Source organism: Diabrotica undecimpunctata, chromosome 10 (genome assembly GCF_040954645.1).
Source record: "Diabrotica undecimpunctata isolate CICGRU chromosome 10, icDiaUnde3, whole genome shotgun sequence".
In the NCBI taxonomy this organism is placed as follows: Eukaryota; Metazoa; Arthropoda; class Insecta; order Coleoptera; family Chrysomelidae; genus Diabrotica; species Diabrotica undecimpunctata.
This window is the reverse complement of record NC_092812.1, coordinates 67,816,420-67,834,982: the sequence shown is the minus strand read 5'-3', so window position 1 is coordinate 67,834,982 and position 18,563 is coordinate 67,816,420. Positions and strand designations below refer to the sequence as shown.

At 34.3% G+C, this 18,563-nt stretch overlaps 1 protein-coding gene across 1 annotated transcript in view; it reads left to right on the top strand.

The window, feature by feature from the left end:
* stol (voltage-dependent calcium channel subunit stolid) overlaps positions 1-18,345 on the top strand; it is a 164,817-nt gene extending 146,472 nt beyond the window's left edge. Inside the window, exons 19-25 of the mRNA XM_072546474.1 lie at positions 1,381-1,479; positions 4,859-5,111; positions 5,363-5,614; positions 9,342-9,456; positions 12,007-12,292; positions 13,156-13,354; positions 16,374-18,345. Of these exons, the coding sequence (XP_072402575.1) occupies positions 1,381-1,479; positions 4,859-5,111; positions 5,363-5,614; positions 9,342-9,456; positions 12,007-12,292; positions 13,156-13,354; positions 16,374-16,475 (1,306 nt within the window). The 3' untranslated portion in view covers positions 16,476-18,345. The remainder of the gene's footprint in view (positions 1-1,380; positions 1,480-4,858; positions 5,112-5,362; positions 5,615-9,341; positions 9,457-12,006; positions 12,293-13,155; positions 13,355-16,373) is intronic.
* Positions 18,346-18,563: the final 218 nt, after the last annotated feature.

Below are 18,563 nucleotides of genomic sequence, written 5' to 3'. Positions count from 1 at the left end.
TCAATTCTTTTCAATTGGTTTAAAATCAGACCACATGTCCTTTCCAACTCCTTCCTCGAATTTTGTCAAAAACTTTATTTCGCTCTTTTCTTAATTTTGTTAGAAATACCAAATCATCTGGACAACCTATGCACTGCCAACTGTTGTTTAACATTGTGCCTTTAATCTGTCCAATAATCTCTATTAGAAATATTTTTTTGTTCTTACACTATGTATATTAAATACATGCTAAAATAAAAAAATAATGTTTTTATGAATTTTATTTTTCAAAGTTTGGTGCAAATATTTGTATTTTGACCCTTATAATAAAAAACCAGTAGTTCGTCAGTACTAATATCTTTATTGTTTTTTAAATATCTACACATTTTTCGAAATATTTAAACCACTTTTCATTTCGCTTGAGACATCTCCAAATTATTGTTTTTAAATGTATCAACAGTTCTTATTTTTAACATTCAGAAAAAAATTATTTGGTACCAAATCAGGAATATAAGGTGGATGCCCCAAATAGTCAGTTATCAGAAGAGAAGTGTGACAGCTTGCGATGTCTTGCGAATAATGATCCGATTGCATTTGGTTATCTTCCTTATTTCACCGGAGACTTCGGGCGAACATATGGTTTTTTCTCATTCAAAATTGATCTATTACGTTTCTCCATAGATGGAGAAACGTAAAAACAACAGTAAAAACGCAAAAGGATAATGAAGTAGTAATAAACGAGGATGAGCTAAAACTGGAATATCAAGAAAAAGAAATGATAATATGGATTACGAGAATACTCTTCTTCTTCTTGTGGTTTAAAATTTGTCTACAGCTGCTTTAAACAGCCCTCTGGTCGACATATTGAACCAAGTTTTTTGGTTATGGTGCCAGGAAATACCTCGCCTTGCCAGGCCTTTTTTATCAAACACGTTTCCTTAAATAATTAATTGAAGTGAACCATACCTATCATCGTTTTCATATTATAATAAAAGTACTCCAATTTTCTTTTTTTTATTGTGACGCGCACTTCACATTCTGGACCCATTTCGCAGAGAACTTCATAATTCATCGCTCGATCAACCTATGAGTTCATACATCAACGTATGAGGCATCTTTAAAGATGCCTTCTATAGAGTTCAAGCTCACATTTCGTAAAGCAAACCCGGGATTATACAGCACTTAAGTGCCTACATAATAGCTTCTTTGATGAACACTTGTTTTGTAAATTTTAACTTCAGATAGAAACCAACAATATATTTTTAAATTTTGCTAAAAAATATAATATTAAAACCAATACATTACTCCACACGATTCCATGATAATGATGTATGTGACGCCAGCAATGATTTGTATTTAATGTACTGTTTATTTCTTAAATAACATAGTAAAATTTTGCAGCCAAGGCTACGAAATTTTCGGATCTACGCTGTCATTTGTGGCTACGAGAAGCGGTCTTCTACGGTGGACAAACCTAACGAATATCAAAACAAATGAACCGTAAGTACCTATTTATAAACATACAAGAAAATTAACTTTTTTATATATAGGCTAAAGTAGCACTTGTTTGCTAGAATTATCCTTTGTTTAATTTCTGTTCTATCGTAAAATCACGATAAAGGCTTGAAGTGAATTCTCTACATCATTTACTCCTACAGCAGGAGTACCACAAGGTTCCGTTTTGGCACCAATACTGTACACAGTATACAACAGCGACTCTTAGCAGGAGTTATACAATCAAAACCATCATCCAATTCCACAATTATACCTGTCTCTAGAGAAGTAATAGCCACAGCTGCTCTTACCCCGACTCATTAATTTTAGTAATTTGGAATTTAGTAATGTGTAATGCGCTGGTGCACGTTCATACATTTACCAAAATATGTGATGTAAGTTTGAACGAATATCTACTCCGCGAGTGAACGTAAACTAAACGTAAACTCGTTGCTGAGTAAAATTTTTCAAAAGCAAAATTACATCCTCAGTAAAGCATCAGTTGGTATTTTGAACAGTTTTTCTATATTACCGGTTCATTCTGTGATATTCGTCATCCACGAGGCTTGTTTTCTACCAATTCCCCTGCGTCTTAGAATTTACCATCATAATCACTCGAAAAATATTCTGCGGTTTTATATTCCATCCAGTAAATGGTGTACATGATGTTACTATTTACATACTATTTTCAATTTCATGTGAATTATGGAACAGAGTTTCATAATTCTGGGATGCGTATCGTGAATTAATAGAAAATATACAATAAGCCAGTTGGCTGCAGTATCTACGGCTACGAATAAAAGAGAGAGTTACTACAAATCTGTTAGATATTCCAAGTAATTTAATTAAATCCAGCCTGAGAGACCCTTGAAATTACGTTTGGGTGTAACAATTCATTGTAGCGAGGTGTATTAATTCGTGCATTAAACAGGTTCCTGTTCGCTCCACCGCTCTCCAATGCTCCTGACCATACCTTTCCCCCCTATTATAGCACTCTGATGCGCGATAGGGGCACACTATCAGCCAAATGCTCTTCATGTATGAGTCCTGAGTACAAAAAATCCAACATGGTTCCCTAATTTGTTAGTAGTTTTTTATATTTTTTCGGTTGCCGAAGCCGTTTTTTATGTTTCTTGTATATTTTTTTGTAGAATGTCCTGAAAGAAAAATCGTCCTGAAAGAAATAATTTACTAGTAATTAATTTACTTTAACTAATTAAATAATATATTTATTTGTCTTAGTTATGATTCCTCGAATGATTTTAAGATCACTATTTCTGAATTTTAATCACTATCAGAAAGGCTTTCTTCAGGTGAACCAGTGTTAACAGCAAATAGTAGGCTGTCCAGCGTAGGGTCTAAAAAATGTTTCGTATTTCCTTAAAGGTATGCTTTGCTTTGAAATGTGTCACCTCTTGTTCCATAAATGTAGTAACATTATAAATTATTGCATTTGTTTCGCTATTCAATCCCAGTCCTTTTAATCCTATCTTTTAGGAGCCACATTGATAAATAACTATAATTACTAACTAAACTAAACACACTATAGATACACTAAATGACTTAATAATATACTAATTACTACTACCAATGTACTAAGTACTAATATAAAAAAAATAATAAAATATCCAACACCACCAAATCAACAAGTCAAATACTCTCTGCGATACGTACTTGTAAAACTCTAACACTGGCAAGCAGCACACTGCACCCTGGTCGTTTCCATGGTAACACTAGTAAACACGAATCATTGCGCATTGTCGAAGTATGAGTCATAGTCCCAAACTTAAGTTTGTTACAGTCGTACCTGTGGATAGATAGTGACTTAACGAAAATTTCATTCTCTATATCTACTGAAATTAATTTAGGTCATCAATACAGAGATACTGTATACACCACTCTTCCCGAAATTTGTTCATCGTTTCAAGTACTGATTATTATTTTATGTAATTGATCAATGAAACTTCCATAGTGACATTTCTTCTTCTTAAGGTGCCTTCTTCCTTACTGAAGGTTGGCTATAACTACAGCAAATTGCTCTCTCTTGAGCTGTTCTTAGTATCGAATGTGTATCCATGCCTGTCCAGTCTCTTACATTCTTCAACCAGGAGCATTTTCTTCTTCCTGGACCTCTTCTTCCTTCCACTTCTCCTTCCATTATAAGTCGTAGGAAGTTGTATTTTTCTCCTCTGTAAATATATCCTAGATAAATATTTAGGAGTTCTCTCTCAGTACCCATTCTTTTTAGCACCTCGTTGTTGATCAGTGCTCTGTCCAAGAGATCTTCAGCATCCTTCGAAAAATCCACATCTTAAAGGTCTCTATACGCTTCATACTTGTAATTCCGAGAGTCCATGTTTCCACTTCATATAGTAATATGGAATAAATAAACGTTTTTACAAATTGGTATCGGATATCCAACGATAACGTAGAGTTTATTAGGAATTTTTTCATTCGTTGAAATGCGGACCTAGCATATTCTATACGAGCACGTATTTCGACCTCGTGGTCAAGATCGTTTGTTATCCAGCAATCTAGATACTGGAATCTTTGTACTGGTTCTATATGTTTGTTATAGATACAAATATTAATGTCGACATTTGGTGTGTAACAGCCATTACTTTTGTTTTATTTGTGTTTATATTTAGTCCCAACCCTCTTTGGTTATGATATTCAAAAGTCGTTGTAAACCCTCAGCACTGTCGGCAATAATGACGGTTTCGTCTGCGTATCTTAAGTTGTTTACGTATTCTCCGTTGAATTTTATTCCTTCTTCAATATTTTCGAGGGCATTTTGAAAGATCTTTTCGGAATATATATTGAATAACAGTGGAGAAAGTACATAGCCCTGACGAATTCCTCTTTTTATTGGCAATTCTGCTGTCAGACGATTGTCTATTTTGATCGACGCCATTTGATCCCAATATAGTTTTTTAATAATAAGTGCTACAGTGTTATGGTCTATACCATGTTGTGTTAGGGTTTCTATGAGTTCAATGTGTTTTACTTAATTAAACGCTTTTTCGTAGTCGATAAAACAGAGAAACACGTCTTTTCGCTGATCTCGGCATTTTTGTAGTAATATCTGGAGGCCAAATAATGCCTCCCTTGTACCAAGTCCCATACGAAATCCAAATTGATTGTCGCTCAGGTTTCTTTCGCATTCTCTGTATATTCGTTGATGTACAATTTTGAGTAAAATTTACAGAAAATGGCTCATCAGGCTAATTAATCTAAACTGTGAGCATATAGTGACAATAGATCCACTAAAAAACAATAATTTAATTAAAAAAAAAATAAGTCGATTACGGGTAAAAGAAATTTAACATTTAATTTTTTTATGTGGTGATTATTGTTAATTATCAATCGATGTCTTCTTTTTCAGTCATTTTAGTGAAAATAACGTCAGAGCAATGGACGAAACTTGGTATAAGAGAGCTGTCGACCAGCATTCTATAGAGCCAGAAAGTTTTGTTTTTTCTGTACCTTTTGATATCGGATCGTATGGAAAACCTTTAATAACAGCCACACATGCTGTTTTTGTTGAGCATAAAGGTCATAGGGCACCTGCTGCCGTTGTGGGATTACAGTACCAGCATTCCACTTTGGCCTCGCACTTTTTTAACATAACATCCAAGGTAAGACAATAATTAGATTAATAATATAAATAATATCATATTTTTATTTTACTTTTTCTTGTTGAAGATTTTATCAATTATGGCAATTACAAATTCTTGATTGTAAACTTAATAGATGAAAACCTGTGAATGGTTGAGAACTTGATGAACCATTTACCAACATGTAGAAGTTCACAGTCGTTGCTTTTTTAGAAGATTGATAATGTTCGTTGTTGATAATCCAATTTAAATCTTTTTTTTTTTAATTACAGTGCACAGGATCTTCTTCTTGCAAAAAGACATGCGCAAGTGATAAACTCGATTGCTACGTTTTGGATAATAACGGTTTTATAATCATTTCTGAAAATAACGATGACACTGGTCGATTTTTTGGCCAGATAGATGGAACTATTATGGATTCTTTGGTTCAAGATAGAATTTACGTAAAAGTACCAGTATACGATTATCAGGGAGCTTGTTCTAATAGTAAATTTCACTTTAGTGGAAGTTCCAACAAATTATCGGTTAGTATTTATTTTTTTTATGTTAAACTTAATTATAAATACCATTTTATGTATGCTTTTGTATACTAACGGTAAAATAATCAAACAAATAAAATTGTTAAAAGCTACCGTCGCTGACTTAGTAAATGTAGTAATCGACAACTAGGAAGAACCTACAACCTACATCCATGGTGTGTAATGGTTATGGTCAACAACTTTCCAGTTGTGCCGGGTTATTTTGAAAAACGTACTAGTGTAATTGGAAAAAAAAAGTTTTAAATGTTTTAGATCGTTTATTGTGTGAAAGTTTAAATCCAGCGTTTTTTAAGCATATTTCAAATGCCTCACAATTGTTGCCAAAACTCAAAACTAAAATTTCATGCTATAGGTTTTAAAGGTGAGGCTCTACTAATCGAAACTTTATAGTGGTCAGTCAATAAAAGGGATATATTGTATTGATCTCGTGAGAATCGTAAAAAATGACAAAAGCGCCACGTTAATTTATTTAACACCTTTATAAAAACTGAGTTTATTCTCGGCAAAATACAAAAACTTCATACGAAAGCTGCACTCTTTGCCTTTAAAACTTATCTTGATTTTTGTCGATAGGACATTTGGATCAAACGATATGGAGGTTTTACCGTCGAGCTGATACAAATTTTATTGAACACTGATTTCGCGCGGGAACTGACATGCAAAAACGACAGTCGCTTCAAGCGTTTTTTCTACACAAAAAATGCTTATAAACATTTTCATGTAAAATTATCTCAGCTATATTTTTTATTTGAAACAATTTTTTCTACGGTGTACAAATTCTTGGTAAATCGATTTTTTTTTTCGTTTTTACCCCCTGTAAGGGGGGTTTTAGGAAGAAGCCCAGGGGTAAAAGTGTTAAACTTTTTTTGCACTTTTTTTGGGGTCCCAAAATTAATATTCTCGGCAAAATTCAGCTTGTTCGTATGATTTTTAGAGGTTCAGTGGGATTTTCGTCTCTGACGACTGGAGTATTATATCTTAAGAGACTTGCTGTCCCGCTTTTGGTTCTAACATATCACAGTATCTTTGTACAGTGAATACACCGTGCAACATCTTAAATAACTCCTTAAAACTCTTAAACTATTGATTTACAATTCATCCACACACCACCAACACATCCACACACCACCATCAACATTTTTATGTTTAAAAAATTTATCTCTTTCATCAGAAACATTGTTTTGCAAAGTTTTTTCAATTTCCAATTATCTACGTCGTATATCTGTACTTCTAGCTCTGTACCATAGTGTTTAACTATCAATTTTTCCAAGTGTTTTCATCTCTGCTGTTTCTAACATCCTTTTTGTTCTCCCTGTGTCAAGTTTTGTTCTTTCCCGATATTTTTAATTCACCATATTATTTCATTAAGGCAACCTGCGGCTCTGTTTGCTCTATTCACTTGATTTTCCACTTCTGTTTTGAGCTTTCTGTAGCTAGATAATGTGATGCCTAGATATTTCAACTCCATCACTTGTTCTATTATCTAACCTTCCAGTTCCAATTTACTACTACTACTACTATCGGTTTACAGCGTTCTCCGACGCCTTCCGACTCCTAACCGCCATTCTTGTTTATTCAGCCATAGGCCTGGAGGGATTTCTCTTTCCTCTAGTTCTTTTTCAATTCCCTCTCTCCAGCTTTTTCTCGGCCTTCCTCTTTTCCTTCTCCCTTGTGGTGTCCACGTCAAAATCTGTTTTGGAATCCTGTCATCTGACATTCTCTGTACATGGCCGTACCATATTAACTGTTTGTTTTTATGTCATCAACTATTATATGCTTGACTCCCATCATTTCACGTATTCTCTCATTTGGTATTCGATCTCTTCTTGATTTTCCTGCTGCTCTTCTCCAGAAGTCCATTTCTGTTGCTAGTAACAGTTTCTCTGTTCTTTGTTTCATTTGCCAAACTTCGCTGCCATATGTGATTACACTTTTAAGTATGGTGTTGTATATGAGTTGTTTGTTCGCTTTAGATATTGTTTGGTCCCACAGAATTCCGTTCATCATGGATATGGCTTTTCTACCCTGTATGTTTCTGTCTTTTATAGCAGCATCGAGTGTTCCATCTTGAGTTATCTTCATACTTAGGTACTTGTATTCATCACAGTTTCTAATTTCTACCCCATCGTACTAATTTCTAATTTCTACCCCAGTTCCAATTTACATCTTAATAAATTTGCTGTTATAACCATGCATTTTGTCTGTTTTGGGGAAATTAACATGTTAAATTTTCTGGCGGTTATATTGAATTGGTGCAGCATACGTTGTAAATCATCTTCACTTTGAGAGAGTTGCATTGCGTTTTCTGCGTAGCAGATTATTATAAGTTGTTTTTCTTCCATTTGGTATTTTTTTTTATTCTTATTTTTTTATAATTTCATCCATAATCAGGTTGAAAAATAGAGTACTCAGCGATTCTGCCTGTCTTATCCCATTGCCAGCTTCAATAGGGTCACTTAGTACTTCTTCTACTTTTACTTTTATTGTGTTGTTTTGGTAGATATTTTCGATCGTTTTGCTTATTCCCAAAGGTATCTCTTCCGTACAATACGTGGATAACGTCCTTTAATTTGACCCGGCCAAATGCCTTCTTAAGGACTACCAAACAGATATGCCGGTTTTTTGTATTCTATTAATTTCTCTTGAACTTGCCTTATTATAAATAAAGCGTCGGTGCATGATCTTTCCGACCTAAAATCTTGTTGTTCTTCTGCTAGTATTATAATTTCAATCAGTTTATTTGTTATCACTTTGGTTGTTAATTTTAGTCTTGTGTTTAATAAATTAATGCCACTTTAATTTTCCGGGTTCGACTTGTCTTCCGTTTTAAAGAGAGGTATTAGGATACTTGATCTCCATTCTTGAGGAATTAGGTTTTATTCTATTATTTTTTTGATTAGTTTTAGTAATTATTTGGTTAGATCTGGTTCTCCGAGTTCGGTCGGTATTCTGTCCTTTCCTGGTGATTTGCTGTTTTTTAATTTTCTTAATGCTTCCTTCACCTCTTCCTCCTCAATATTTTTTTCTTTGTTTTCCGTTACCTCTGGTGTTGGTGATTAATTATTGTCACCTTTAGCAAGTAGGGATCGAAAGTAGTCTGCCCATGTTTGCTTTTGAATGTGTTTCATTTTTATTAGCTCATTCTTCTCTTTTCTTTGTCCCTTGATCATTCTCCATATTTTTTTCTGTGTTCCATCTGTACCAGTGGGGCTACCTTCTTTTTGTACCAGTATCTTCAATTGCGGTATTACTACAAATACGGCAACGAGTCGAAGAGGCACATCGAGCATTACAAGCCTCACTAATCGTCTGTATACGCATTAAGGCTCGTGTGGCTTGCAATGCTCGTTGTTCTTGTGGCCTCTAGTGACTCAGAGCCAGTGACTTACATTTATTGGACGATTGTCGGTGCATCAAAGAAATCCACTTAACTGAACAAGTAATTTAAAAGGTAGGGCTTTGCTATGCTCGTAAGCCCGTAAGCCCGGACAAGGCATACGAGCTCCATAATCACGTCGAGTCTCGATCAACATGAGTGGTCCTTACACGCCTTTAATAAGTGAACCAACAATAAATTCGACGATATAAGCAAGTCACCAAACGGGTTAAAACCAAAAAAATGGTCACTGGGGCGGTTAAAGACATTTTGTGTATAATAGACTCTTTGTCGTCTTTGTATATACCTTTATAACTAATTAACTATTATTTTTAGATATTTAACCCAGTCAACACGGTTTTTGGTTGTATAATTCAAACAATATTTTCTCTTCTGGTGAATTTAAATAAGGCTTACACGAATGCTTTAGCCTACAATCGAGATGAGAGTGGTAAGTTTTTAAAAAACAATGATAATGTATTTATTTGTTATTAGATCGTTCGGGAACATCTATAAACGACGTCGTAAAAAGTGTTGACTTTTTAATACCCCCCTCCTCTACGTCGCAAAGTGACGTTTACAGTCGAGGCCCTCCCTCGACGTCGCAATTACCCCCCTTTTAGTTATTTTTTTAAAAATTCAATGGTATTTCTGGATTTTTTAAAATTAACTATAAAACTGTATTTTCGCATGTATCATAAAAGCTAGTAAAAAATTATATTTATAAAGACAACAGCGACGACTTGAAATACACCAAACGACGTCGGATGTGAACTCATGTCCCCTCTCCACCCTCTTATCGTATACCAACGTAATAAGCAAAGTCTCCCCCACCCTCAACGACGTAGTTTATAGATATCCCTTTTCTTTTATATTCATCACTTGCTATTTTAAAACATTTTGTATATTATCAGTTTTTGCTCAATTTTTTAGTAGTACTAGCACAAATCTTATTTATATCTATATTTGTTAAACATTATATGAACATTAAAAATACAATAATATTCCGACGTATTTAATGCTCAATTAATTCGCTAAACTATGTTGCTCAAAATATCTTAAGTGACACTTCTTTATATCTTATAATTATATTGTAGTGTTTTATATTATGGTTCTTTAAATATATCTTTGAGATATAAACGCCGAGTTGTGACGAAAATGTTTTAAGTTGTAACGAAAATCAGCTCAGGTAGTCAAAGAGAAGAAGATCAGGTGGTAATAAGCTGGCCGTACACAGAAACCTTACACTGGCACTATATATTTTAGGACACCTGCTTCATAAGTACTTCTTATGTTCCAGGAACCTATCCAGATTATACTTTTGGATGACATTTATTTTTCCTTATTTTCCTTGTTTCGCCTATTAATAATCTCTCCATGTCCTAACTCATTGCCATAGTTCTATTATCCTTTGATCCATCTCTACTGATCGGCTCAAGTTTCATTGTGGGTCTAGTTCCCCTTTTGTTCGGTTTCAACTCCATACTCTGCCATCTATTGCCTTCCGAAACCTCTCTTTGTACTATTTTAAAATCTCTTCGGGTCTCTTGTGCTTTTTTCTTTATTTCCTCTTGCGTTCTTTCCTCAGTTCATTGTCAAATCATCGTTTATGTATTTTTTTTCTTTAAGGTCGTTTAATTTTCTTTTATTTCTCATTTCTCCTTTTCTTCTTGGTTTTCTAGCTGCATTAGAGAAGCTCACCCCTATCTTAAAAGCTAATTTAACCCCTAGCTATTTTTGTAAAGTTTCCTCTATAATCCCATGGCCGATTTCAGCATATATCTATATTCTATAGTGTAGTCTATATTCAAACCTGTTATGATTACGTTATCCTTTTTCTTCTCTTTCTCTAGGTACTCAAGTTTGGTACTTAATTCTAGAACTTTCACACTGCAACACTCTTCTGCATAATTTCTTTGCTCTCTTTTAATATCTTTCACGTCTAAGTCCAACTGTTTTAGTATCTCCATTATCTCTTCTTCCATTTCCACTCCACTTCCCTTTATTGGCTTTCTATTTACCTTTCTACTTCTCTTAAACTCTCTCCTTCTCACCCTATTCATCTCCTCTTCGCAGTTTTTTGCCCTCACCCGTCAGTTCGTTGGACGACATTTTTAATTTTACTTCGCTCTCCCCCGGTATTCAGTCGTTTCTTGAAGATAGCGGAGAGTTCCTTCCACTTCAACGGCTCCTATAAAAAACTCTTATTCACCTTATCACTTAATTAGCTTACTTATTGCGTATAATTGTTTTTAAATTTAAATTTAAAGGTTGGCGACCACCAAACGATAGGTTTCTCTGTTTTGTGCCGCTTGTATTATGTTCGCAGCTTCTGGTATTTGAAACCATTCTCTCAAGTTTCTCAGGCAAAAAATAATTAAACTTGCCACATACGTGGGTTTTTCACTACTGAACTGTATTAAAAAAAAAACTTGTAAATTGACGTCAAGGGCCATCGTGACAAAAAACTAAGAAATAAGATCAAATCGGTTCTTTTATAACCAATTGCCAGGCTAATTAAGAATTTAAGTGGCAATATAGACATTCTTATTAGGTACTTTGGGAAAATAATGTACAGCTGATTTTATAGTACGCAGTTATTTCATGGGAAATATTACATAATTTTAAAATAATTACACCCAGACAAAATTAATGGCATGGGAACTTAAGTACGGCGTGACCTGGTATACTACTGTCAAAATTTAAGCTTTACGAAAATAAAACGCTACAAAGTGTAGAGATGTAAGGAAATGTTTGGGTAAGATTTTGAGCGATTGAAAAATCACGAGTGCAGTGTATCACAAAGAAAACTCATTTTAATGTGACTTTGTTGTAACTATAAACAATGTACTAGCAATCGATTTGGTTATAATACTCATGATTATGCACCATCACAAGCTATAAAGTAGGCTGAAAGCTTCCCTAATAAACTATACAATATTCTCTATACAATCTTTATAATAACAATGAATATATTACCAACATATTTTAAACTTTTAAGATGATCTATTTGGCGTTTATTCCGATTATGAGATAGAACAGTATACAACTGGCGAAGAAATTACAGATGAACAAGACACAGTATTTTCTCCTCCTTCTAACACTTACTCACCATCTTTTATTCCACCATATGAGTCTGATCCTATGGAAGGCGTTGATGTTGGCATCAGACCTTGCGATCGGAAGGTGGACCTGTACATTTTACAACCAGAGAAGTTGAACACTAGTGGCCAAAGCAATCCTTTAAAAGGAAAGCTTACGAATTGTCATAGTAGCGGCTGTGAAAGGTAAGATATATAAAATTTATATGTCATATTTATTATTTTTGATAAACGATGGTACCTCGACATACGAGTGTAATTCGTTCCGTAATATTATTGCTCGTATGTCAAAGCAATTTTCCCCATTGAAATTAACTGAAATGTCATTAATCAGTTCCAGTCCCCAAAAACACGTTAGTTGTTTTTGTAAAGTGTTTTTAAATAAGAAAAATGTATTTAAAAGAAGAAACATTTATTTATAAGTAAAAAAAAATGTATACATATTCTGAAAAAACATAAGAAAAGGTGAAGTGCTTACGGAAGCGCTTAATTTTCGTCAGTGTTCTTCAAACACTTTTGTATCTCAAAACACTCGTATATTAGGGCGCTCGTATATTAGGGCCACTGTATAGCTTTTTATTCTAATAATATTGTGTAACACCCATTTAGATGCCATTGAATTAAACGAGTGAATGTTATTATTATTTTAATATGTGTCTGTAGAGGTGCTTTTTATTCTCTATTTTTAATGTTTTCTTATGATAAGTATGCAGAGATTATCCGGTACCTGCTAAGAGACACAGTTTTTATGATAAAATGCGTTAGGCTTTCACGGCCATCGTCTAACTTGTTAAACTGTTTGTTCGGGCTGTTAGGCCGTTGTCTTCTGAGATTAATTCTCGACGTTTCGCCAACGCTAGGGGTTGGCATCTTCTGGAGTTGTTACTACTTCGCTTGTAAGCTAAAACTGAGGTTTATACTGCCCATAAAACAACTATTTGACATTCGTTTAGTTTATTTACCTATTTAGTATGTAACTATAGCTAAAATATGTACATATAATGTACAAATATTTGAAGTTTATTGTCAATGCTTTTTATTATTTTTAGACCATTTAGTGTACAAAAGATACCACATAGCAACTTGATACTACTGGTAGTAGACACAGTATGTTCGTGTGGTAGCAAACAACTAAGTATTATACCTCAAGAAGTTAGTTACGAATCCAAAAACGGAGGTTGTCTCCATAAACCAAAAGATAGTCTTTATAGAAAACGACCTCCAAAATGTATTAACTATCATCCAGAGGTAAGTAAAATAGCCATAGGGATTTTTTTAATACCTGGAATCCTTAAAAAATAAAATCTCTGGGAAATAAAGATAATAGATATATATGGTTCTTGTAATATTTCAAAAATGTTAGCGGGTCTTGTAAATAGTGACAAACATATAGTTTAAATATTATGATTACATGTCCACTTTGCTTAAATTATGCTAGATACTTCATTGACATTTTGTACTAGTAATATTATCTAGTTTTACCCATTTCGAAATTATTTTCCTAATATCATCCACAAGGAGTAGTCACTATAGAGCAAAAGTAAATTTGCTACATTTTTAAAACCTCGGATTTGATTTCGCACAGTAATTATAATCCGTTAGAAAGCAGATAATCCACAATGTCATGTCATAAACCGAAGAATGACGAATAATTTCAAAATTATTTGAAGTTTACTTGTCTAAAATATTGCAATAATTTTAATAAACCAATAATTTTATAATGTGCCTAAATAATCTGTTCAGTTATAAAATATTATCATTAAAAATCACCTAAATTTCTAAAAAAGGAATAAAATTTCGAAGAAAGAAAGGGGAAAGACCAAAATCAAAGTGGCTGCAAGAGGTTGAAGAAGAGTTAAAAACGCAGGAATAAGATACTGGCCCCAGAAAACTCGTGACAGGAAAAAAATGGAGAGAGTTCGTTAAGAAAATAACATCAGCAAAAGAGATTGATTATTAAAATAAATAGGATCTCATCCCCACATCGGGGTCTATTGTCATACAGCGCTCCCATACATACTTATAGTGAATACTAGAATTATCGGAAGTAAACCACCTCTATTCGCGTATTATGAACGGTAACGTTTCCGTACCTTGGTCGCTATCTGAAAGGTTCTCGAACACGCGTATATGGGGTACGTCAAACTTAGCTTTTTCGTTTCACTGCTCCTTTCTTACATCTAAGCGTACCGATCATCAACTCTATATGTAGACCCAGGAATGTGTAATCTGCAGGACTCCAGCTCTGCATAAACCACTCAAAAAGAAATAACAGCCTACTGTTTTTGAAGGACATGACTTCATCGGGTTAATGCAACACACGTTCATGACTGTTGTTCATTCTTAACTTCAGGTGGACGACATATTCTTCGCTTGCAACATGTTCTTCGGAAGGTCTACAGCCAAACTCTAGGTCGCAGGGCAAACGAACTTTACGGCCCAATATCAGGCAGGTTGGAGTCTGGCCTGTAGTTTCATTCACAGCTGAGCAGTAGGCCATTAGGAATAAATAAATGTGCTGGTTCCAATCTCTCCAATCTCTTTGATGTTCGGATACAACTTTGGACAGGTGTTTAGCCATCGTTCTGTTCATCCTCTCAACCATTTCATCTGATAAGGGATGTAGCGGTGTCGTTCTGGTCTTATTGACATCAAGCAATTTACAAACGTTTTGGAAGACAGTTAACTCGAAGTTTCGCCCTTGGTCGGAGTGGATATCCAAGGAAACACCAAATCGGCTGAAGAATTCGTTAACAAGTACCTCTGCAACGGTAACAGCTTCTTGATTTGGTATCGCATAGGCCTTAGTCCATTTCGTAAAAGAATCCATACCTACCAGGATATATTTATTTCCATCATCTGTTTCTGAAAATGGAACTGCAATGCCGATTGCTACTGTTTCCATAGGACTACCAACATAATACTGTTTCATGGATGCCCTCTTTATACTAACTGGACCATTACTGATTGCGCTCAGTTCACATTTCTGGCACCATCTCCTTACATCATCTTTACAGTTTACCCAATAGAACCGTTCTCGAACCTTTTGCATAGTCTTCGTAATACCAAAATGTCTACCTGATGAACCGCAACTGACGCAATACTTCTGATACTTTCCTTTTAGGTACAATTAACTGAAGTTTAGATTCTGTATCATCATTTTTCTTAAATATTCTATACAGAAGATCATCTTTTAGTACCAGGTAATTCCATTGGCACCAGTAGCACTTGACTTCATGCACTAATGTCTTGCCAAGAAGGTTTCTCACCTCGACGCATCCTCCAATAGTTTTTTTTATATAAGGATCATCTGCTTGGGCGTCTTGTAGTTGACGAGGCAATTGATCGTTAATGACGGTGGTTCGTCTCAAGGGGTAAATTCGTTGCTGTAATTTAATACAGTGTCTACAACTTGCACTGAATGGCCGTCTCGACAGAGCGTTAGCATTTGAATAAACTCTTTCAGTCTTGTGTTCGATCTGGTCTAGTTTTCTGACTGTTGTAATATTGTTTTGTAATTTACGGCAAATGTGACCTACGTCGCCAGCATTCCAACATCTGCTTTCGCGTCTCTTCGGCATCGTGTTACTAACTACTCTTTCCGTATGATTTCCTCCAGACGTTTATCGTTTTGTTCGTCGCCTTCTTTAGCGAGGTTGGTACTCGATAGCTCTGTGAAGCTTGACTAGCTGTTTCGTGTTCTAAGGCAATCGCAAGCGCTTTATCGAGAATTTTCGGTCTTGGTAGTCGTAAAGCTTCCTGTAGTTCACTCTCTTTCAACCCATTGAGAAAGGTAATCTACAGCAATTTCTTTCAAAATGTAATTTGGTGCCTCTTAATCAGTTAACCGCACTATACGAGCAACATTTGCTTCAATATTGTAGCCTCATATAAACATAGATGAAGAAAATTTATTGACAAAAACTCAAAACCTGAATACAAAGAAAATAGATAAAAAGTAGAAAGGCAACCCTAAATACTTATTCCTAACTATTTGGTTGTCATCAGTATGGTATAGCCAAGTTAGAATAGGAGCAAATTAACTTGGTAAACTTCGGGAGCAATGCGACCAATTGTAGTAAAAATATCAGAAGATCCTGTCTTTCAGAGCTACAACTAGATCCTTTTCTGGATAGACATAAGGATGAATTTCCTTGTGTTTTACTGAACATTGCTCCTTCAATGTTACACGGTATTATAATTCTGAATCATTGTTTGTATTAATTTTTGTTTTGTTGTAAACTTTTAAATGTGTTTATATTTTTAGGAAACAGAAATTCATCTTTGTGGAGAGGCATCTGGGATGCCTACTAATGTTGTTGCAGTTTTGATAGGTTTTGCTAATTGCCTTGTCGCTTGTCTATCGTGATTAAATTCATATAAATTCTAGGTTTATTAAATACTGACTATGACGTAATGTACTATGTCACATATAATTTATACTAATTATAAAGTTATAACGTAAAATCATTTGCAAATAGACACATAGTAGGTAAAGTTTTTGTATTGACAAAGTCAAATGGTACTAGTTAAATTTTTAATATAATTTATAAAATAGAGGAGTAATTTTGATGTACTTGTACATATCAAAAGTTGTAGACGGTGATTTTTCGAAATGATATCATATATTTTTGAAAAAACACTTAAAAGTTCCAAATTTTTAAGAACTCCTTACTGTTACTTGATTACTATTTTAGTGATATGTGGAAGTAATGTATTTCTGTACAAGCATTACAATAAAAATACCATATCGCGTTATTCAGTACATATGAATTAGTAGCTAGTTCGCTTGTTAACATTTATTTGAATTTCACATATCTAAAAAAGTTAATCTTCGTATCACACGAGTGGCAATTATCTGCCATCTCCAAGGATTCAACAGAACTCATCATCGATTCAACATTCTGCAGGATTATTAGCAATCAGAACGATGTCCTCTGTAAGTCTTAGATGGCTAAGGTCTTCTCCATCAATCGATAGGCCTTTGTTCTGCCAGTTCATTTTGCTAAATATATTTTCTAGAATTACAGTAAAGAGTTTTGGTGATATTGCGTCTACTTGTCGGACGCTTCTGGTAGTGGGAAATTCTGGAGTGTTTTCATAAATGTTTACCTTAGCTTTTGTTTGTATGTATATAATTGCTTAAGTTTCTATGTATGGTTTGTTAATGCCTTGGTTGGTCAAAGCTTCTATTACTGCCTTGGGATATATAGAATCGAAAGAAAGGTTAATGCTAACGGTACTTCATATTCTTTAGCCCTGGTCATTAGTTCTCGAAGCGTATGGATATGATTCAGAATACTGAATCTACTTTTGAAGCCAGCTTGCACTCTTGGCTATACAGCATCTAATGCATTTGTTAATCTGTTGTTGATTATCTTATTACAGGTCTGTAGTTTTTAATATCGTCTTTGATACCTTTCTTATGAATGAGAAATATGTTTTCTGTGCTCCAGTGGTCTGGTATGCATCTTGATCTCAGGCAATTCGTAAATATGCTTGCTAAGATTTTTCAGATTTTTTTGCCAGCGTATTTAAGCAGTTCCACTGTTATGCCATCTATTCCAGCTGCTTTACCGCTTTTAATTATTGTAATTGTCGATTCTGCTCCTTAATGAAGGACTTCTGGTACATCTACTTGGTTACTGATTGCTTCTTCAAGAAATCTATTTTTTTTTTCTCTCTGTAATTCTGGTGTTTTCGTTTGTTAAAACAACGATTTGCTTCTTTATAATGATTAATGCTTTTCTTGTTTTCTTATAGTTTTTTATGTTTTCGATTGCATTTTCTGCCAGTCTTTCATTGTATTTTCTTATGTCTTCCTCAATACTTTTTCTTATTGTCTTACAAAGTTTTGTGTACTATATTCTCTGTATGTTGTTATTTAGTTTCACTTCCCTTCTTTCTTTTAACATTATTTTGGTTTTATTATTTAACATTTGTTCATTTTGTTGTTGCGAGCCTCCGATTTCTTTGGCACTATCAAGGATTATTCCCATTAATTGAGAGCTGTAGATTTGGTCATGTAATCTTTCATCAATTTTCCTTTGGTAGTGATGTTATATTTCTCTTAGATTGTTAAAATGTATTTATACCGGTTACTCATTTATTTTATTCTTTCTAATTTCATATCTAGAACAATTTTTGCTCTGATTATTCTATGGTTGCTGCCTGTTTGAAATTTATTTATTACACTAAAATCTTTTATTGTAGCAATCTGGTTAGTTAGAATAAAGTCAATTTCGTTCTTAGTGGTTCAAAGAGTGTATTTGGAATAGGCATATTTTAGTAGTGTCCAAACTGAATCAGTGTTTCTCCCCTTTCATTTCTGTCATCGACTCCATACTTTTCCATGACTTGTTCCTTGCCTTTTCTCTTTCCCACTTTGGCATTAAAGTCACCAATTAAATAGTTGAAGTGACTTTTATTGCTATTTAATGCTTCAGTTATGTTACTG